The sequence below is a fragment of the Nipponia nippon genome, unplaced genomic scaffold (genome assembly GCF_047370975.1).
Source record: "Nipponia nippon isolate SJK-2023a ecotype South Korea unplaced genomic scaffold, ASM4737097v1 scaffold_64, whole genome shotgun sequence".
NCBI classification, from domain to species: Eukaryota; Metazoa; Chordata; class Aves; order Pelecaniformes; family Threskiornithidae; genus Nipponia; species Nipponia nippon.
In genome coordinates this window covers 273,673-296,531 of record NW_028262385.1, presented here as the reverse complement: position 1 = coordinate 296,531, position 22,859 = coordinate 273,673, and the positions used below count along the sequence as shown (strand labels likewise).

The 22,859-nt window shown below is 52.6% G+C and overlaps 1 protein-coding gene and 1 pseudogene across 1 annotated transcript; both read right to left on the bottom strand.

Annotated features, from left to right (window-relative positions):
• On the bottom strand, positions 1-930 carry LOC148051199 (olfactory receptor 14A16-like). The gene has a single exon (XM_087738316.1). It carries the CDS (start codon positions 928-930, stop codon positions 1-3), a length of 930 nt encoding a protein of 309 aa, XP_087594442.1.
• An 18,837-nt stretch (positions 931-19,767) lies between these two features.
• LOC148051198 (olfactory receptor 14J1-like) lies at positions 19,768-20,383 on the bottom strand (annotated as a pseudogene).
• Positions 20,384-22,859: the final 2,476 nt, after the last annotated feature.

Genomic DNA, 22,859 nt, shown 5'->3' with positions numbered 1-22,859 from the left:
TCAGTGAAACAGCACCCATTGGATCACTTTCCACAAGGCATCCTTGATCTCCTTGTTCTTCATGCTGTAGATGAGGGGGTTCACTGCTGGAGGCACCACTGAGTACAGAACTGCCACCACCAGATCCAGGGATGGGGAGGAGATGGAAGGGGGCTTCGGGTAGGCAAACACTGAACTGCTGAGAAAGAGGGAAACCACGGCCAGGTGAGGGAGGCACGTGGAAAAGGCTTTGTGGCATCCCTGCTCAGAGTGGATCCTCAGCACGGCCCTGAAGATCTGCACATAGGACACCACAATGAAAACAAAACACCCGAAGACCGCAAAGACACCAACCACAATAAGCCCAACTTCCCTGAGGTAGGAGTGTGAGCAGGAGAGCTTGAGGATGTGGGGGATTTCACAGAAGAACTGGTCCACAGCGTTGCCTCGACAGAGGGGTATGGAAAATGTATTGACAGTGTGAAGGAGAGCATTGAGAAACCCAGTGGCCCAGGCAGCTGCTGCCATGTGGACACAAGCTCTGCTGCCCAGGAGGGTCCCGTAGTGCAGGGGCTGGCAGATGGCAACGTAGCGGTCATAGGCCATGATGGTGAGAAAATACAATTCTGCTGACATCAGAAAGAGAAACAGAAAGAGCTGGGCAGCACATCCCATGTAGGAGATGTCCCTGGTGTTCCAGATGGAATTGGCCATGGCTTTGAGGACAGTGGTGGATATGGAGCCCAGGTCAAGAACAGAGAGGTTGAGGAGGAAGAAGTACATGAGGGTGTGGAGGCGGTGGTCGCAGACTACGGCAGTGGTGATGAGGCCATTGCCCAGGAGGGCAGCCAGGTAGATGCCCAGGAAGAGCCAGAAGTGCAAGAGCTGCAGCTCCCTTGTGTCTGTGAATGCCAGGAGGAGGAAGTAGGTGATGGAGCTGCTGTTGGACATTGTGTCCATCTGCTCATGAGGATCTGTTCAAGGAGGTAAAGGAAGGGAGAAGTTAGGGCTGACTGCTTTGAGAAAAATCTACTCACTTTCTTATAGAAGCCCCTCCAAACTGCCTTTCACTTTTCGGGAAGAGCTTTGGTGAGCTCTGGTTGGTGCTGGCTGAGGGTGCCCCAGGGAGCAGCAGGCTCTGCTGGGGGCTCTGCAGGACTAAGTCCTGCCCTACACCAGTAGGTAAACAGGTACACGGGGTGATCTCAGATTAAATCCAGTTGTGATATCAAAGAGCTTTTCAGCATTGTGGCTCCCAATTCACCTGACTGCAGAGCAGAGCTGTGGGCAGTTTGGGTTGTGCCTTCTGCTCTAGTTGCCCCAGCACAGCTGAGCAGTGGTTGGAATGCAGCAATGCCTGGCATTTCTGCTGCACTGCAAGGGAAACCTTGTGGGTGCTGAGCTTGGGCACAGCGACTGCCCCTTAGTGCAGAGTGAGGACAGCCGCTCTGTCCATCAGCCCTGCTCTCAGCTGCCCTGTGCTGGCAGCTCTTCCAGCTGGAGGACTATCGCACTCAGGTGTTCCCCCCAAAAGAAAGAGGCCAGTGCTGGGAGCAGAGGAATCCAGTTTGCAAGTGCACATCTGCAAACCCCTCACCCCATCTCATCGCACCTGAGGAGGATCTCAGCTCTGTCCTCCCAACCAGGGACACAGAGGGCTCATGACAGCTGCCCACATGCAGCCACCCAGCAGCATTTCAGTGGCCTTAGCACCAAGGTGTCTTCTCCATGGGGCTCCAGCAAAACAGAGAGATGCCCTGGGAGAGCTGTGCCCTACGGGAGGGCAGCCTGCAGCCCAGCAGGACCTCCCAAGGACAGAGTCAACTCTCCTGAATTTGTTACGTCCTGAAGGGAGGGTGAGATGAGTGCCAGCCACACACACTGCAGTACCCAGAGCCGCACAGGTGAACAGGGTGCGAGCTGGATGCTTTTCCTCCATGGCCATATGTGCATGACAGCACACGCAGCGTTGGTGTCTGAGCTGCGCTTGAATGCTCACTCCCCACATCTGTCTCCCTTCCTTCCTGCCCATGGCTCTGCTGCCTGGACCTCTTCTTGGCCACAACCTCTTTCTCTGTTCCCACGTCTCCTCCCTCTCTGTGCTCACAGAGCCCATCCCACCTGCTGTGTTCTCCGCTCTGCCCTGCAGGCACCTCCTGGCAGCAGGGCACTGCCCAGGGGCATCTCTGGGTGTGCAGGGGCTAAGGAGCAGCTCAGGCAAGTCCTGATGAGAACTGGAGTCTCATTGCCTCTTCGAGAGCAGAGAAATAAATTCCCATCTCTCACTGCCCTCCCAGCCAACCAAGAGGAGAATACTCAACGCACAAACACCTTCCCTTTCATGTAATCCCCTACCTTGACATCCATCTTTAGAATGACCCTCTGCAAATGTCCTCAGGGTCATTTAGAAGTCTGAGCTGCCCTGACCCACACAGCAGCGTCTCAACAGCCGAAGGACCCTGCCTTGCTGGGGATCACTCTTTCCACTCACAGCTTCTCCCTGCAGAACCATGGGGAGCTCTGTGGTCTGGCTGAATGCTGACGCTGGCAGGCAGCAGAGTCCCTGCCCCAGGACACAGTGTCATGGGGTGCAGGGACCCTTCTCTGAAGGACAGCCCTGGGCCCCAGCATCACACCCCTGCAGCCGAGAGAAGGCACCCATCATGTCCTGTCCTCTGACAGTGTGGCAGGGTATCCCTCTTTTGGAGCATGTTCCTGAGAGCCATCCTGCCAATTGCTGTCTGCAGCATGGTGTGCCATGTCTAGAAGACACCTCCAAGACACTCATGTGCATTTCCCTACTGCCAGACACTTACTGTGTTAAGCGCTGTGAAGATTTCTCCTCCAGTGAGGTCTCAGCATCATCCCACCTCATGCAGCCAGTAACATCCCTCTTACTTCTCTGATCTCCCCTCAGTGCCTGCAGGCAGTGCCCTCAGCCCTGCTGCCCTTTGCAGAGGAGCTGCTCCTGGGCAGAGCTGTCTCTCTGCAGTGCTGCCCACTTGCCAGCAGCTCCCTCCATCCCAGGAGCCCAGCCCAGCTCAGCAGCAGAGGCCCAGCCCAAGGCACCACTTTCTCTGCCCCTCTGGGCTCCCTCCAGGTGTCCCTGGGGCTGCAGGAGAACCTGCTGGGAAACAGGCTGAAGGCATCACTCATGTTCCCTCCCTCAGCTGCAGAGAGACACTTACTTCCAGCAGTGTCATTTCCCCTATCACGAAAAGATGTCGGCATGAGAATCCCCTTTTTTGTCCCATCATTAGGCAGGACACCCAGGAAAGCTACAAGGAAAGATCTAATTTCTTCAAGCCAGGGGGACTTATCTTCAATTCAATCAATGAGGCATATCATGCTGGGTCTTTAGACATGGGTTTAGAAAGACATGCAGCTCTCTCTTGTCCATGCCACCTTTCTGCTCTGAAGCAAAGCCTTTGCAGCCATGAGGTCTTTGAGACTTGGTACCAGATTTTCTTATTGCAAATATGAGCTTGCCTGGTTGCACAGCTGCAGTGCTTCAGCCCAAATGTGCAGCAGCACCCTCAGCCAGGGGCACAGGCCCGAGGAGCTGGAGCTGTTCCTGAGCAGACAGAGCTGTGACATGGTGGCAGAGCTCAGGACAGCTGCTCTTCAAGGACAGCATCCTCCAAGCACAGCAAGGGTCCAGATCAAAACTCAGTCTAAACCTGAAAGGCAATTGAATAATGAGTGTTTCAGGAACAGTTAAAGAAGAAACAAAGATCCTGTGTGGCCACTGCTGAATTTAGGAAGAGCAGGTGCAGATAGATCTGAGATTCTCGGTGTCCTCTTTGCCTCAGACTTCCCCAGCAAGGTCTCCCAGGCATCCAGGGCAGGACTCTGGAGATCAGCTACCAGTGGATGGGGATCAAGTCGGGGATCAAGTCAGGGATGACGTGAGCAAACTCCATCCTTCCCAGTGTATGGGACAGGAGGGGCACCATTGCAGGGAGCTGAGTGAGCAGGCCAATGTCACAGTGAAGCCACTCCATCATCTTTCAAAGGTCATGGAGACTGGGGGAACTCCCTGACGATGGGGAAAGTGCAAACGTTGCATGCGCCTTTCAAAATGCCCAAAGGATGTGCAGAGGAGCAAATGGCTGTGCCCCAGGTCATGTTCACTCGGATCCTGTTTCTGGGTGTCTGAAAGAGAAGGATTTACCCAGGGCAGCTTGTCTCTCACTGTCTTTTTTGCTTTCTGTGCTGAAAGGAGAGGATTGCTGGATGCGGGGAGAGCAGTGGTTGTTTTTTAACCTGGAAGTCAGTCAAGTTTTCAACATCACCCCCCTCACCCTCCCAATATTCTTGTGCCCAAGCTAGGATATTCTGGTCTGCCTGGCTGGATAAATAGACAGGTAAATAAACAGATGGGTGGTCGGGCTCAGAGGGATGTAGTCAATGCGAGGTACTCTGCCTGGAGGCACCTAGCTAGTAGGGTCCTGCAGGGGTCTGTCCTGCCACCTGCCCTGTTTACAATGTGTTTAAAGACCTGGAGGAGGTGAGAGAGTGCTTTTTCATAGCATTTGTAGATGACACCTTATTGAGGAGAGCAGACCTCCCATCCCAAAGCACAAAGACAGGCCAGACTGATGGGCAAAAAGGAACATCATGATGTCCAATAAAGACAAATTTCAAGCCCTGCCTTGAGGCTCACTAATCCCATGCAATGACAGAGGCCAGGGGCTGTGTGGCTGGGCAGCAGCTCTGTGGGGAAGGCTCTGGTGGTCCTTGGATTTCATTAGGCAAAACAGGAGCCATCAGCAAAGAAGGTCAACAGCATCCTTTGCTTCTCTTTTCATTCCTTGAAATTACAAGTGCTTCTCTTTTACTATCCTAATACGCCATAAAAAGAACAGCCTGCCCTATTAAACCTTCCCCCATTGGCCATGCATTTCTTGTTTTGTGCCCTCTTTTGGCATTTGTGAGATGGTTGCTGTGGTCATTTTCAACCTTGGGTAGCAACTCCATTAAGTATGTCATTCTCTTTCTGTACTTGTAGTGTCCTGCAATTCCCCATAGTGTTATCTTGTTTGAGACACTGGCCCACAAACCTCAAATGCTGATGTGTCGGAGTTTCAGTCCAGAGGGACCTCAACACACGTAGGGACTTGGCCAACAGAAACCTCCTGAAGTTTTACAACGCAAAGAGGGCAAGGTCTGCACTGGGGGCAGAATAACCTCGTGCATCAGGACAGGCTGGGACCTGACTGGCTGAGGATTGTTCTGAGGAGAAGGGCATGGGAGTTATGATGGACGCCATACGAGCCCATGGGTTTCCATTTTGAAAAGAGCATGGAGAAACTGGAGAAGGCCCAGAGGAAGTCTGTTACGATGGGCTTCGGAGCCTAAAGCACATGAGCTGTGTGGAGAGGCTGAGGCAACTGGGCCTCTTTAGTCTGCTGACGGGGAGGCACAGGGCAGCCTAAAAGCAGGTGACACCTGCCTGGAGAGGTGGTGGAGCCAAGCTCTTCTGCGATGGCAGATGGTATGGCAGAGACCACAGCCACAGGCTTCTTCCCGGGGTCTTCAGACTGGGCCTCGGGAAAAACTGACTAGGAGGGTGATGCTGCACTGCAGCAGGACACCCAGAGCCTCTCTGTGATCTCCATCTTTGGAGGTTTTCAGCTTTCAGCTCTGCAAAGTCACAGCCAACCTGACCCGCATTTGGTGATTCCCCACCCTTTGGTGGGAGCCTGGACCGGACACCCCTGTAGTCCCTTTTCCCACCATCTGTTCCACGCACTTGCGCCTTGCAGTGTGCCCCAGGAGAAAGGATTCAGCTGGAAGTGAGGGTCTCCCCAGCACTGGCTCCTGGGACAATTCAGGGGGGAATTGTTCTGTACGCAGGAGGTCTCTAGTCCTTCCTTTGGTTCCAAGCAGGGCCAGCTCTGAGGTCCAAGCAGGTTGCTCAATGAATGTCAACATCCCTGTACGCAGTCTGCACATGAGCCAGGCATCGATGCCACCATTGCAGCAATGGAGATGAGGCACTGGACCAGCTCCCTGAACCCAGGAATCGGTGTGCCATGCCTCCTGAGATTCCTGGGAACACCTCAGCATTTTGTCCAGAGAAGTGTGCCTTCTCTTTCAGTGTCTTGTGAGAGAGGTACAAATAGGTGAAGCTGTATTGCCCGAACTCACAAATTCTCTGTCAGTAAAGAGAAAGTCCCACAGCCTGTGGGATGTTCTCATGATTTGGTCCTATGGGAAGCTCAGTTTCATGGCTTGAGCCTGCTGCATTCACGTTTCCAGCACGGGGAGATGTTCGAGTTCGGGCATCAAACTTTTGCCCATTCTGCCGGGAGAGCCGGGACAGTTGTGTCACACAGCAGCCAGTGTCAGAGGGAAGATGGAGGTCATGTGAACTGAAATGGTTTCAACTCAAACCCTGAGCTGGCAGGACAACGTTGCCTGCAGTTAGACAGAAGTTACCCACACAACTCTAAGATCAGACCTAGTTGGCAGAGTTTCTCACACTGCTCACTGAGGAGGGCAGGATGCTGGGGAGAGGGGAGACGTTTCAGTTTCCAAAATCCCAGGACAGTGCCCAAACCATCCTTCCCTTGGCCTGAGATGCAAATCTGGTATGGCCTCTGTCAAGAATCCTTCAATAATCCTTCAGGTGTCTGTGAGATTTCTCTAAGAATTTCAGTATCTAGAATAGATATAGAATAGATATAGATGGACACTGCTGGTTTCCCTCAGCAGAGAGTGGCAGAGGCTGGATCCCCTTCTCAGGACAGACGCCCTGCCAGGAAGCCACAGCCATGGGGGTTGCTCATCAGGTTCTTACTGGCACTTCACTCAGCATCTCTTTGGATGTAGCTGGTGCTTTTCTGTGACTACAGAAAAAACCACCCGTTTCAGAAGAGGTGGTCATAAAAGCCCTGTTATGGACAAGAAAGCTCACCGTGAGCTCTGGCGGAAACCAGGACGATTGTAACAAGCACCAGGAAGATCCAGGAAGCTCAAGGATTCTTCTGAAGTGTGAGTGGCCCTGAGCAGCAGTGATTGGCCGTGTGTGGGTCTGGTAGAGAGCGTAGGGAATGTCAGGGAGAAAGAAGGTGATGGCTGATGGATTTAGCGAATCCTTAAACCATGTCTGAGCCCAGAAATGGAAAGCAGTTGATGTCTGTTGGCAGAGGAGGCGAGGAGAATGTTTGTCCCAGGAAGATGGCAGGAAGGAAGGCCCCTCCTGTGCAAATCAGGGATGATACAGATGTTTGCAGCCATGGCTCAGCTTAGGAGACAGGGAATGGCTGCTGCTGGGAGTGGCTGTGCTCTGTCATGCCCCAGGAGCTGACCTTGCTCTCCTTCCCTCTTTCCCTCCCCATACTTTTCTGGACCTCAGGAAACATCCATGAGCCTGGAGGATGGAAAACCCTCCTGGGCTGAGGTGAAACAGGTTGAGTTTTGACTCTGAGGCAGAAGAAGGAGGAGGATGTGCAGTTCAGTGCTGGGATATGAAGATAAAGAGAGGATTCAAGTGAGTCTTGGAGCTGGGACATCTTGGGTGCTTGAGGAGCATTAGCAGGGCTTTGGAAGAAGCTGCACAAGTTATGGGGAACTCAGATCCATTGGCAAACCTCAGAAAACTACGGTTTTGTGCTTGAAGACATGATCAGTGAGGACAGAAAGTCATCAGTAAAGCCTGGGACATCATGGGTCAGAGTGAGGTGGGGAAGCAGGGCTGGTGGTTAAAATCTGCAGGGAAAGAGGCCAGTGTAGGACAGCCTGTGGTGGGGATGGCCCCTTTGTGGGGGGTCAGACCCCACAACAGAACTGAAATCCTTGTCCTTTTGACTATGGTTGCTGTCTCTTCCACTGTAGTTCCTGAGAAGACACCAGCTCCTTACAGCCCCAGCACTTTCTTGCCTCCTCACCCACCCTCCCTAGAGCCTGGGAGGAGTCCTACTGCTGTCCTGCACTTGGCGGCACACCCCCCCGCATCTCACTGCTCCCAGGAACAGCCCTGAGCATCCCGTGAGGGAAAGGATCCCCATTCCTAGGGTATGGGGCTCAGCGCTTGGACAGCCTGCTTGATGAGACACAGCAAAGGCTTTCACAGCAACCTCCACTTTTGATTTTCACATTTGATTTCAGCCCCAAGGGATGGCAGCTTTGTCTGCTCATTCCTTCCATGGTCTCTTCAGTGATGGCCCTCAGTGGAGCCCACTCGCACCCTCAGAAACTTGGAGGTTTGCTGCTGACTTTTGCTTCTGCAGAGGCCAGTTCAGTCCACTTTCAGTATCTGCAGTTGAGGAACTTAGCACCAGAGGCTCATGAGCACGCAAAACGCCCCAACAAGCCAAGTCTCTGGGCATATTTCCTTAATTCCTCAGTTCTTATCGGGTTGATTGGAGAGATTTCAGAAGTGAAAATATTTCAGCAATCAAAAACAATAAGAAAGGATTTCTTTTTCTTCCGCTTTTCTTCATTTGTCTGCTTACACATTAAGTGTTATCAGCAATCTCCAAATGGTATTGAAACCCAACATCTCCAAATGGAGGCGGAATATGTAGGGAAGTCACGACCCTTTCTGTCACACACTCTATGGGCAGTCTTTGTCCTGAGCCCCAATCCCCACCTTTCTCTCATCGACCACCCGGGACTTACAGCAGCCTTGTTCCAACCTGAGCTTTCTCCACTCAAGTCTGTAGCTGCATGTTTCAGCCCATTCGCACCAGTTTCCACCTGTTTTACTTGGACAACAAGCTGCACACAGACACAAAACATGTTTCTTAATTGAAAGAAAAAACAAAACCAAAGGAAGACATGGTTCAGTAAAAAAGAAAATACACTCTTCTGCTTTAAATTAAGTCCACAATACCTCCCCTGAAGGCCTCTTTTGACAGCGGATGGCCTTAGGTCAACAGAAAACACATTTTTGTGTCAAGCACAGATCCTAAAACCCCCTGAAGCACTTCTTGCCCTGCATTTTGTTTGTCCATATTTGCTCACAGCGAGCCACACACTGAAGTCCCAAGCTCCATCGATTCACAGAGGGAAGCAAAGACACAAAGTGAATGAAATGCTCTCTTTTTGAATAGTCAAATCTGCACTAACCCCAACATATCTGGGTTACAGGAGCATCTTCAAGTAGACTCTGCAGTATCTAGACCCACTCATTTCTCATTCTCCTCCAGCGCTGGACAGCTTGTGTGCAATTCTCCAGGCTTCCCTGTCTACTCAAAGGAGAGAAATCAGTTGTCTCACTGAGATGCTCTGGCCCACCCTGCCTGACCACCAGCTCCTGCTCCAGAAAGGCTCCTGTCAGCTCTGGGTCACATTGCCCAGTCCCAGGTGGGGGCCTCAGCTACACCCGGGGATCTTGGAGGCAGTGGACGCCTCTGTGTGGGCAACTGCATCAACCCCTGGAGGGAGATGTTAGGCAGAAGTTGAAACATATGCAGGAAAGACCTCGGTGTACTGAGTGTGTAAGAAGTCTTCATTTTCATAACTTGGACGCTGGTCTGTAAATTCTCATTCTTGTTTCATGGGCCATGGACATGGACCAGCAAGCTGGTGACGCTTTCTCTCCCTCTCTGTAAATACAAGTTTATACGTCCAGTCCCTTTTCACCGGTAACATTTGAGTTTGCTCCAGTAGCCCCTGATTTGCTTCCTCTCCACTCTTGGCTGTTTTCCTCTAGAGTCCTGCCTTGAGGCACAAAGGCCTGGGAGATCTTGCTGGTGATAACGGAGACAAAGAGCACACAAAATATCTCAGATCTTTCTCTACCTGCTCTTTAGCAGTGGTCCCATATTAGCTTTGCTCCTTCTTTAGCTGTCCCTGAAGTAGTAACAGCTTATTACGATGGTCTTGAATTGACTTTCAAGTTTCAAGTGTGTTAGCAACTGTGCTAACAAGTTCTCCCAAGACCATCCAGAGACCTCCTGGGATGTTTGCATGCTGCTGTGTTCCTCTTCCAGGAAATGCCAACGTCATTAAAGACCCCAGTGAGGCCCAGGCTTCTACATCCAGAGACTTCCTTGCGGTGCCTATCGGTCTCTTCTCCCAAGTAGCAAGCGATAGGACAAGAAGAAGTGGCCTCAAGTTGCACCAGGGGAGATTTAGATTGGATATTAGGTAAAATTTCTACACCAAAAGAGTTGTCAGGCATTGGAACAGGCTGCCCAGGGAAGCTGCTGAGTCCTAATCCATGGAGATATTTAAAAGACGTGCGGTGCTTAGGGACGTGGTTTAGCAGTGGACTTGGCAGCGTTAAGTTGATGGTCAGACTCGATGATCTTACAGGCTTTTTCCAATCTAAATGTTTCTATGATTCTATGAGTCTATGACTATGCCCACTTTCTCACCCTGACTGAGGGTTCCTTGTCTCCCACCACAATGTCACAACTTCACTGGCGCCTCCTCTGACCCTCACTCACCAGGGCTCAGCCAGTTTTTCACTTGCCCCAGTAAGGAGGTCCAGACATCCAAGCAGCTTCTTCACTTTGAGGAAACCCAACTCCTGATCCTTCCAGGCTGTCTGTCCTGAAAAGTCTGGAGCCATCCATCACAGCACCCCAAGCTGCGTGACTTGTCCCACCATGCCTTGGCAGTTAGTCCATCGATGTCAAAAAGCACAGGCTCCAGCTCGTCCTGCCTATGCCCCTGGCTGAGGGCATCGGTGCCCGTTTGGGCTGTAGCACTCAGCTGTAGCACCAGGCCAAGCTCTGACTTGTCTTAGGGAAACCTGGCACCAAGTGTCCAGGACCCCATGTGGGCAAAGGCTTGGCTTCAGAGCAGAGACATGCCAGAGGGGTTGGCAGATGGAAACAAAGCTGAAACTGAATGCTAAGAGAGTGAGCAGACTGCAAGGACAGAGAGAACCAGGGCTGGGAAGGGCAGCCCTGGCAGGAAGCAGGTTATTTGTCAGTGGTGTCTGTGCTGCCCCTTAGGACCTTTGGTGGAGGTGAAGCTGGTCTCCAGGAATGACAAGGTGCTACTGACAGGCCGGCTGTGAAAATGGTTTGTCTGTTCCTTGACTGTGTTTTCCTGGGGGGTGAGTAAAGGTTGATGGAGAGTAAAAAAAGAAGTTTGAAAGGGTAGGCACATGCACGGAGACCCTCAAAGTGATGTTTCTCCTAGTCATGGACTGCCCTACATCCACTGGATAGAGAAGGGACAGGCCTTGCCCCACTGCAGAGCTTGCAATCAGTTCCTTGCTCCAAGGCACCGAATCTGCCTGCGATGCTGCCAGGTGTCTGACACATGCTCACTCTGAATGGGGATGGCTTTCCTGTACAGGACCATCGCTGTCCCTGCCAAATGCCTGTGGCTGCGTGTCAGAGCCTTGGCACCTCACATGACATTACGGGCCTGGAATTGGCATTACACAGAATAACTGCCCTGAATTTGATCAGGCAATGTGAGAATGTTCTTGACACCACCATCATTAGAGTCAATGGAGATCCAGTAAACGTGGCTGATGAAAAGACAGTGGGAAACTTAGCTCTGCCTATGGTACATGATGTCATTTCAGCAGATGAATCCCTTCATAGGCTGCCCAGAAGGTAACAAATAGAGACAGGTTCTATCATCCTAAAAGGGGGCATCTGATGTCATTTCATTTGGCCAAAGATTCCCCACCAGCCTCCAAGAAGATGTCCCCAGATGCTGCCCTGTCTCTCAGCATTGCTCCACGAGGGCTTGCAGCTGGCTCCACGTACCTTGGAGCACCTCTGGAACTTCAGGGGTCACCAGATCTTTGCATCTGAACACCTCAGTCCTGGCCTCCATCTCCATTCATGAGCATGGGAGCTGAGCCAAGGAGCTCACATGCAGGTGCCTATTGTGTGCACACCTGAACTGAGGCAAGAGGAATCCCACCTCCTGTGGGTTTCTGCTGTGCATGGGGGAAACTGAGGAGTACAGACATGAATGGGGGCTGAATCCCTTCCCTCAGCAATGGTAAATGAGGTCATTCCCTGTCCTTGCCTGGGTGTCCTGCCTGAAGATGGGACAATGATAAGGTGATTCTTGGACCTAACTCTTCTTTAGATGGGAGAAATGACACTGGTGGAAAGCAGTGTCAGTTCCCAGCTGAGGGAGGGAACATCAGAGATGCCTTCAGCCTGTTTCCCAGCAGGTTCCCCTGCAGCCCCAGGGACACCTGGAGGGAGCCCAGAGGGGCAGAGAAAGTGGTGCCTTGGGCTGGGCCTCTGCTGCTGAGCTGGGCTGGGCTCCTGGCATGGAGGAAGCTGCTGGCAAGTGGGCAGCACTGCAGAGAGACAGCTCTGCCCAGGAGCAGCTCCTCTGCAAAGGGCAGCAGGGCTGAGGGCACTGCCTGCAGGCAGTGAGAGGAGATCTGCGAGGCTGAGAGAGCTTAAAGGCAGTTGGGAGTGGGAGGAGAGCTCACCGGAGGAGAAATCTTCACAGCCCTCTATGTGGTAAGTCTCTGGGTGTAGGGCAATGCAGCTTCAGTTCCTGGGGAGATCATCAAAAGCTGGCACATCCCACAGCCTATGGGATCTGTCAGTATTACTCTCTTAGTTTCTCTAATGTAGAGGAGAAGGATGTGCTGCAGAGCACAGCTTCCCTGCTGCACCATCAGAGGGACAGAACATGACAGCTGCCTTCTCCCGGGGATGGTTGTGGAGGTGTGCATATGGGTGTTCAGCCAGGGGTGCCCAGGGCCGTCCTTCAGAGCAGGGTCCCTGCACCCCAGGGGCTGTGTGCTGGGGCAGGGACTCAGCCGCCTGCCAGGGTCAGCACTCAGCCTGCCCAGGGAGCTCCCCACAGCGATGCGGGGAGAAGCTGTGGGTGGAAGGAGCGACCCCTGGCAGGGCAGGGTCCTGCTCTCGAGTGGGCGCTGCGTAGGTCAGGGCTGCTCACAGCAGCAGATCACTACAGGGCATTCCCAGGAGAAGACTTTCCAAGAAGCAGAGCAAGACAGGGGCTACCCAAAAGGGAAGGATCCTGTTCTTTCAATCTTCTACTCTGGGTTGTCTGGGTGGGCAATGGGGCACAGAAATTCATCTCTCAGTTCTGGAGGAGGTACTGAAATTGCAACTCTTTTACTCTTCAAAGTAAATAAACCAGGCAGTATCGGAAGTCAACATACCGTGGCTTACAGACAGCATCAGTATCACTTTTCCAGCCTCATCAGGTTTGGTCTGAGGTTCCCATCAGAGCCTGCACACACAGAGAGGCCCCTGGGCAGTGCCCTGCTGCTGGGAGGTGTCTGCAGAGCAGAGGTGAGCACACAGTGGGTGGGATGGGCTCTGTGAGCACTGGCAGGGAGGAGGCTTGGGGCCAGAGAAACAGCTCCTGGCAGGGACAGCTCCAGGCAGCAGACACAGGGGTAAGGGGTGGGGGGAAACTGCAAACAAGCAGTGGGGGAAGGTGCTCTCCGGCAGCTCTCTTGTCTTTCACTGTAGATGTCTTCTGGGCATTGTCTGCTGGGTGGTGCTCGGGCTCTCTCTTCAGAACATGTCATCTTCGGGACCCCTGACTCTCTGCTTTGCCCCTCCTGCTGGGCTTGTGAGCTGCCCCGAGAAAGGCACAGCTCTCCTGTAGGATCCTAGGGAGTGCTGAGCCTTTCCTTGGGGCTTGGCGCTCTCCTCTCAGGGTCCTTTGCTCCTCTCTGTGAGGGGTCCTGTCCTGCTCTCTTCATCGCAACTCCATCTCTGGGCTGGGACAGAGATTACAGATCTGCCCATTGAACCAGTGCTCCCCTGCTGCCATCCAAGTTCAGTTGCTTGGGGTTTTTAAAGAGAAATTTGTGTGTGAAGTCATCTTCAAGGCAGCACAAGTGAAAGGGCAGCACAGATGGGAAAAAAGACTGGTGGGCAGAGAGAGCTCAGAGCTCAGAGAGATTTGGCTGGCACTCAGGAATAAAAGGAGAGTTGTGATCTGTGGAAGAAGGGGCAGGCAACTCAGGAGGACTACAAGGATGTTGTGAGGTTACACAGGGAGAAAATTAGAAGGGCCAAAGCCCAACTAGAACTTAATCTGGCTACTGCCGTAAAAGGCAGTAAAAAAATGTTCCTATAAATACATTAGCAACAAACAGAAGGCCTTTATTGGATAGTGACAAAGGATGAGGAAAATGCTGAGGTACTCAATGCCTTCTTTGCCTCAGTCTTTAATAGTCAGACCAGTTGTTCTCGGGGTACCCAGCCCCCTGAGCTGGAAGACAGGGATGGGGAGCAGAATGAAGCCTCCATAATGGAAGGGGAAATTGTCAGCGGCCTGCTACACCATGTAGACACACACAAAGTCTATGGGGCCAGATGGGATCCACGCGAGGGTACGGAGGGAGCTGGCAGAAGTGCTCACAAAGCCACTTCCAATCATTTATGAGCAGTCCTGGCTAAGTGGGGAGGTGCCAGTCGACTGGAGGTTAGCAAATATGATGCCCATCTTCAAGAAGGGCCAGAAGGAGGATGTGGGGAACTACAGGCCTGTCAGTCTGACAGCGGGGCCAGGGAAGGTTATGGACCAGATCATCCTGAGTGCCATCATGCGGCACGTATAGGACAACCAGGGGATCGGGCCCAGTCAGCATGGGTTTATGAAAGGCAGGTCCTGCTTGACCAACCTGATCTCCTTCTATGACAAGATGACCTGCTTAGTGCATGAGGGAAAGGCTGTGGGTGTTGTCTACTTGGACTTCAGTAAAGCCTTTGACACTTTTTCCCACAGCATTCTCCTGGAGAAACTAGCGGCTCATGGCTTGGGCCCAAGTACTCTTTGCTGTGTAAAAAACTGGCTGGATGATGAGGTCCAAGAGCGGTGGTGAAGGGAGTTCAATCCAGTTGGTGGCCGGTCACAAGCGGTGTTCCCCAGGGCTCAGTATTGGGCCTACTTCTGCTTAGTATCTTTATCAATAATCTGGATGAGGGGATCGAGTGCACCCTCAGTAAGTTTGCCAATGACACCAAGTTGGGCAGGAGTGTTGATCTGCTGGAGGGCAGAAAGGCCCTACAGAGGGATCTGGACAGGCTGGATCGATGGGCCGAGGCCAGCTGTAGGAGGTTCAACAAGGCTCAGTGCTGGGTCCTGCACTTGGGTCACAACAACCCCATGCAACGCTACAGGCTGGGGGAAGAGTGGCTGGAGAGCTGTCTGGCAGAAAAGGACCTGGGGGTGTTGGTAGACAGCCGGCTGAATATGAGCTGGCAGTGTGCCCAGGTGGCCAAGAGGGACAATGGCATCCTGGCCTGTATCAAGAATAGTGTGGCCAGCAGGACTAGGGAAATGATGGTTCCCCTGTACTGGGCACTGGTGAGGCTGCACCTCAAATCCTGTGTTCAGTGTTGGGTCCCTCACTACAAGAAGGACATCGAGGTGCTGGAGCGTGGCCAGAGAAGGGCAACAAAGCTGGTGAAGGGGCTGGAGCACAAGTCTTATGAGGAGTGGCTGAGGGAGCTGGGGGTGCTCAGCCTGGAGAAGAGGAGGCTGAGGGGAGACCTTATTGCTCTCTGCAACCACCTGAAAGGAGGCTGTAGTGAGGTGGGAGTTGGTCTCTTCTCCCAAGTAACAAGCGATAGGACAAGAGGAAATGGTTTAGATTGGCTATTAGGAAAGATTTCTTCACCAAAAGGGTTGTCAAGCAGTGGAACAGGCTGCCCAGGGAAGTGGTTGAGTCCCCATCCCTGGAAGTATTTAAACGACACGTGGACGTGGTGCTTAGGAACATGGCTTAGTGGTGGACTTGGCAGTGCTACATTAACGGTTGGACTCGATGATCTTAAAGATCTTTTGCAACTTAAATGATTCTATGATTCCATGATTCTGTAACACTGCAGCTCTCCTGACTCTGCACTAAGCTACAAATATCTGAGCCCTTTTGTATGTCCTGTCTCAAGACTCTTACATTTTCAGTCATAAAACTGAGGATTTCTATCCCTAAATAGGATACCCACTGGTTGTGATGGTGGAAAATAAAAACCACAAACAAAATTATTATAAAGACTTGCTAAGCCTCTTTTCTGCAGCCCACACTCTTCGGAGTCATGAGTGCAGATATTGAACTTTTCCGTTAACAGCTGATTACGTCTGACATCCCTTGAGAGCAATGGAGCTGTCACAAACTGCTCCCATGCAGCCACTGCAGCAGAGCAAAGCTGACTCCTCAGCAGCACATGAGCAGAGGTCCTGCTCGGTACACCACACTCAGCCAGCGCAGACCAGAGAAAGGAAACGCACTTCACTTGGAGGGTATTGCGATGAAAACTGGAGTGGTTTTGCTCAGAGGAGTCTGTCTTGATTTTAACCTGTCCTTTCATTTTTGGAGTAGTGCCCCCATGTCAAGAAACAGCAAATGTCCAACAGCAGCTCTGTCACCCACTTCCTCCTCCTGGCATTCGCGGACACACGGGAGCTGCAGCTCTTGCACTTCTGGCTCTTCCTGGGCATCTACCTGGCTGCCCTCCTGGGCAACGGCCTCATCATCACTGCTGTAGCCTGTGACCACCACTTCCACACACCCATGTACTTCTTCCTCCTCAACCTCTCTGTTCTTGACATGGGCTGCATCTCCACCACTGTCCCCAAAGCCATGGCCAATTCCCTCTGGGACACCAGGGACATCTCGTACTTGGGATGTGCTGCCCAGCTCTTTCTGCTTTTCTTCTTCCTTGGAGCAGAGTGTGCCCTTCTCACTGTCATGGCCTATGACCGTTTTGCTGCCATCTGCAAACCCCTGCACTACGGGACCCTCCTGGGCAGCAGAGCTTGTGTCCACATGGCAGCAGCTGCCAGGGGCAGTGCTTTTCTCAATGCTCTCCTGCACACTGTCAATACATTTTCCCTACCTCTCTGCCAAGGCAATGTTGTGGACCAGTTCTTCTGTGAAATCCCCCACATCCTCAAGCTCTCCTGCTCACACTCCTACCTCAGGGAAGCCGGGCTCCTTATTTTAAGTTCTTTGTTAGCATTTGGGTGTTTTGTTTTCATTGTGGTGTCCTATGTGCAGATCTTCAGGGCTGTGCTGAGGATCCCCTCACAGCAGGGACGCCACAAAGCCTTTTCCACATGCCTCCGTCACCTGGCCGTGGTCTCCCTGTTTGTCAGCACTGGCATGTTTGCCTACCTGAAGCCCCCCTCCGTCTCCTCCCCATCCCTGGATCTGGTGGTGGCAGTTCTGTACGCGGTGGTGCCTCCAGCAGTGAGGAACAAGGAAATGAAGGATGCAGTGTGGAAACTATTCGATTACAAGCTACTTCATATTAAGAAGGTGCCCATTGTCCCACTCGGGCTCCCACAGTATCACAGGAATAGCCTGGACTAACTTTTCTTCATACGTATTTTTCCTTTGTGGGATATTTGGGGGGTTGTTTTTTTGTTCATACCTGTGATAATATTATTCTTGGCCTCCTACCTGCCTTTTCTTGACCCAAAGTCCTCATGTACCTATGGATCCAGGCTCCCCATTTAGATAAACTCAATAAAGAAACCAGTAGAAAATTATTTGTCTCAGCTCCCATCTCTTCACATCTCCTCTGGAGCTGGGGGAACAGCCCCAGCCTGCAGGAGGGGTTCAGGGGACAAATGCCCAGCTGCCTCACAGAGGAGCAGCCCTGGTGGGCACTATCCCTCTACTGCCTCTGTGTTGGGGCTGCTGCTTTCCTGGAGCCATGGCCAAGGACAGCAGCAGGGCGTGGCTTTTTCAGTGCTGGTCTCTCCTCAATTCCACACTGTTCTGCTGTGCCCTTTTATTTCTGCTGCCCCTAAGGTCTCGTGCAACTTGTGACAGTCCTGTTATCTGTATGGTGGCATCCCTGTGGCTGAGGGCAGGAGCAGGCCACGTGAACCACTCTATCAGAGCTGGTCTCCATGCAAGCACCCTCATAACCAAAGGGGCTCCTCAGGACAGGGCCAGAAGGCTGGGCGCCTCTTCCAAAGCTGCTGTCAGGAATACACCCAATAGGGTTCTCCCTTCAAAAGGACTTTTGCTCTTCTGGGCTTCTTGATGGATTCAGGGTGACAATCTGAGAGTGCCACGGTGATGTGTTAGGGACCAAGGCATGGATGAAGACCTCCCTTCTTGGTTGCATATGTCCCCTGAAAGAGCAACCGGTCTTTGACATATCTGCCTGGTGCTGTCCCACCTGCAGTGGGGCTGATGGCAGATGCCATCCTGAAGAGGAACTGAGAGCTGCCAGGAGAGCTCAGGGGATCTCCAGGGACAGTGTGTGAGTCTGGGTGGGCAGTGAGTGGCATCTCATAAAATGAGTGACCATCCAAGGAGGAGTCCCAGAGGAAAAGGTGAATGTGAGGAGCCCACAGGCTAACAAGGGCCCTGCACCACGCAGCCACTCACTCACTCCCCCCCGGTGGATGGGGGAGAGAATCAGAAGAGTAAAAGTGAGAAAACTTGTGGCTTGAGAAAAAGACAGTTTAATAGGTGAAGCCAAAGCCGCGCACACAAGCAAAGCAAAGCAATGAATTCATTCACTACCTCCCATCGTCAGGCAGGTGTTCAGCCATTCCCAGGAAACCAGGGCTCCATCATGCATAACGGTTACTTGGGAAACCAAAACAGTCCAGTCAAGGGGTTGAGCGCATCTGTCACACTCTGCCCCACTGTCAGCCCACAGGCACCACCTCAGTCCCTCTGCGCTAGGTGTTGGGTGTCACCACGGGCCCTCCCCTGAGCCCGTGCAGGGAGATAAGATACAGTTTAATAATTGAAGTACAATAAAACAGAACAGTTTAATAGGTAAAGCAAAAGCCGCACGCAGAAGCAGAGCAAAGCAAGAAATTCATTGACTCCTTCCCATCGGCAAGCAGGTGTTCAGCCATTCCCAGGAAAGCAGGGCTCCATCACGTGTAATGGATACTTGGGAAGACAAATGCCATCACGCCGAACATCCCCCCCTTCCTTCTTCTTCCCCCAGCTTCTATACTGAGCATGATGTCATGGGGTATGGAACAGCCCTTTGGCCAGTCTGGGTCAGCTGTCCTGGCTGTGCCCCCTCCCAGCTTCTTACGCATCCGGCAGAGCATGGGAAGCTGAAAAGCCCTTGACCAGTGTGAGCACTACTTAGCAACGACTTAGCACTACTTAGCAGGAACCAAAACATCAGTGTGTTCTCAACATTGTTCTCACCCTAAACCCAAAACACAGCACTATACCAGCTTTTAAGAAGAAAATTAACTCTATCCCAGCTGAAACCAGGACAACATCGCTTGTGCCCTGTCCCCCTTCTGTTCCTCCTACTTGACACAGCCTCCCCCAGGTCCTGGAACCTAACCAGCCCTATCCGCACCCCATGTAGGGTTTCATAGACACCCCTGACCCAGGGTCTGCCAGGGTCTGGACAAGGAGAGAGGTCGAGCAGGGCTGGCCATTCCCCCAGTGCAGGCCCTGAGTCCATCAGGAGGAGGCAAAAATGGCCATGCAGAAAAACTCAGCCATAAACCTGTGAAGAGTGGCCAAATAGGGAGGCCACCAGTGAAAGCTCCCTCCAGTCCCATGCCCTAACACATTGCCCTGAGCCCTACTGCCCTCAGCCCATGGAGAACACCAGAACAGCAGCACGGCCTTGTGGGGGCAATCCCTTCAGCCTGTTCCAGACCTCAGCTTTGGAAAAAGAGCCCAACCTCCAGACACCGGCACTGAGGAAATCTCCTTTTATTACAGAGATGTGACATGGGAGGCCACTGTACCATTGACCCAGGCACATGTGCAAAGACCTTTGGGTCAGACAGACTGGCTTCATGCATCTGGAGAAGTGGACTGCATGCAGACATTCCTGGAGAAAGAGAATTATCACAGATAAAATGCCCAAAGCACAGGAGGTTCCCCAGATACATTGGAAATCACTGGTGAAGAGACATGGGCAGCTTATTGCTGCTGAAAGACAACGGATTGAATGAGCTTCTTCAGTGCCTCCTTGAGCTCCTGGTTCCTCATGCTGTAGATGAGGGGGTTCACTGCTGGAGGCACCACCGAGTACAGAACTGCCACCACCAGATTCAGGGATGGAGAGGAGATGGAGAGGGGCTTCAGGTAAGCAAACACAGCAGTGCTGACAAACAGGGAGACCACGGCCAGGTGAGGGAGGCATGTGGAAAAGGCTTTGTGGCGTTCCTGCTGTGAGGGGATCCTCAGCACGGCCCTGAAGATCTGCACATAGGACAGCACAATGAAAACAAAGCACACAAAGCCCACAAAGACGCTAACAACAAGAAGACCAGCCTCCCTGAGGTAGGAGTGTGAGCAGGAGAGCTTGAGGATGTGGGGGATTTCACAGAAGAACTGGTCCACAGCATTGCCTTGGCAGAGAGGTAGTGAAAATGTATTGGCAGTGTGCAGGAGAGAATTGAAAAAAGCACTGCCCCAGGCAGCTGCTGCCATGTGGACACAAGCTCTGCTGCCCAGGAGGGTCCCATAGTGCAGGGGTTTGCAGATGGCAACATAGCGGTCATAGGCCATGATGGTGAGAAGACAGTACTCTGCTCCTACCAAGAAGGCAAAGAGAAAAAGCTGGACAGCACATCCTGTGTAGGAGATGTCCCTGGTGTTCCAGAGGGAATTGGCCACGGCTTTGGGGACAGTGGTGGAGATGGAACCCAGGTCGATGAGGGAGAGGTTGAGGAGGAAGAAGTACATGGGGGTGTGGAGGCGGTGGTCGCAGGCTATGGCAGTGATGATGAGGCCGTTGCCCAGGAGGGCAGCCAGGTAGATGCCCAGGAAGAGCCAGAAGTGCAAGAGCTGCAGCTCTCGTGTGTCTGTGAATTGCAGGAGGAAGAACTGGGTGATGGAGCTTGTGTTGGATGGTTGCTGCCTCTGGGCATGGGGTCCTGTTCCTACGGGAAGGGTTAATGATGAGGAAATGTCTCTGAGCAAAATCAAAGCTTTCTTTTAGACCCTCACTCTGACACACTCTGCCCCATCCCCCACCCCCCCACTTACTCCTTTTCCAGGAGACCTTCCTTCAGCTCTGTGGCTGCAGCTCTGGCTGAGTGTGTTGTGAGGAGCAGGGCCTCTGCCCGCTGGCTGCTGAGGAGTCAGCCCTGCTCTGCAGCAGTGGGTTCATGGGAACGGTGGGGCAGGGGCCAGTCCTGGTGTTCGACTTTGTCAGATGAAACTGGTCCTAATGCAGAAGGGCCTGTCAGCATCTGCACTCCCAGTGCTAAGGAAAGGGGATAACAGAAGGCACTTTGGGAGGTTTGGGGATTTTAATGCTCCACCCCCATCTCACCTGGGCAGTTTTCTTGGATTTCAGAAAACTTCAGCATTTCTTCTGCACTCAGGGAGAACAGAGCGAGTCCTGATATCAAAAGGATTGCCTGGGGCTTAGTGTAGAAGGAGGGGAGCTGATCTGTCTCTCTGTCTTGTTCTCAGTTGCCGTGGGCTTGTTCTCCATGAGAGGGAGGGTGATCCCACTGTTTTGCTACCCTGAAAAACAACCAGACTTTGCTGAGAACAGAAATATCCCCCACAGACCACTAAATGTCTCACCCTTTCTCAGGGTCTCAGCACCCCACTTCTAGCCCAGGACACACAGGGCTCATTTCACCACCCCAACAGCATTTCCTCCATTGTAGCATCTCTACACTTCTGCATGGGGCTTTCAGATAACAAAAGGGTGCTAGGGGACAGGTTTGCATTCTCAATGGACATCTCAGCTTGAAAGGACAAAGCTTCTCAAGCAGAGCTTCTCAAGGACACAGGCAAGTGTCCTAACGATACCATCTGATTAAGGGAAAACCAGCTTATTCTCCAGCCCCATAGACCTCATTGCCCACAGCCCCACAGGTTAGAGGAAAGCTGGAACACTTGTTCCCATGGACACATCTGCATGAAAAGACCCAGAAGATCAGTGTGTGACTCTGCAGCTAAAAATTCCCATCGCCGGAGCGTCTGGCAGCAAGAAGATAACAATAGCAATATACACAGACCAGTGGAGAAACAAGGCAAAACACAGTGAGGGTGTGGCTGAGAGAGGCCAGGGCAGAGGCATTGGGGCACTCAGACAGCGTTCCCCTTCCCCAGCTGTGCACGCCACCTCCCAGACACCACCATTGCCAGGCAGCTGCTCTCAGCCCCTGCGCTCTGCAGAGGGAACTGGGCCCGTGGCTGCAGAGCTGCACCACGGCTCTGCTGGAGCTCTGGCTGCAGAGGAGGTGGTTCACGCCTTGGAGCCCCCAGCCCTGAGGGCAGAGGCTTTGGTGGGTGGGAGAGGAGGCAAGGGGGCTTGCTCAGAGGAAGGCATCTGCATTGGAGGGGATCATACGGAGATTTCTGAATTCTCCCTCCCACAACATTTCTGGGCTTAGTTTCCTCTCATTCCCTCATCATCTCCCTGCTGCCTGGTGATTCTCACCATGGGAGGTGTTTCCCTGTCCCATGGCTTTTCCCTGTTCAGCAATCACAGACCCCATCCCAACCTCTGTGCACTCACCTTGGCCCTCCAGAAACCTGCCTGTTGGCAGGGCAGTGGCTGGGTGCATGTTCCTGTTTGCAGGTGGAAAAGGGCAGGTCAGAAGAACCCTGATGGGTCCAGCAGAGGTGATGCTGGTGCTGTCCTTTGGCAGAGCAGTGGCTGAGGGTAATTTAGGAGGCTCCTATCAGGAGTTACTGATCACTCAGTCAGGAGTCTCTGTGACTTTTTTAAAGTTGACAGGTCCCTTTCCATTTATCCCTTTTCCACTACCCCCCCACTCCATGTAGGAAATTGAAAACAAATTGAGGAAATCTTCATTATCTTTATGCTAATCCCTGCCAGGACCTTCTCCTTGAAACATCCCTGAGGAAATATTCTGGGGGGGAACTGCAGCTGTGAGCAGCCCTGACCCATGCAGCACCCTCTCGACAGCAGAAGGACCCTGCCCTACCAGGGGTCCCTTCTTCCACCCACAGATTCTCCTCACAGCGCTGCTGGGAGCTCCCCGGGCAGGCTGAGCAC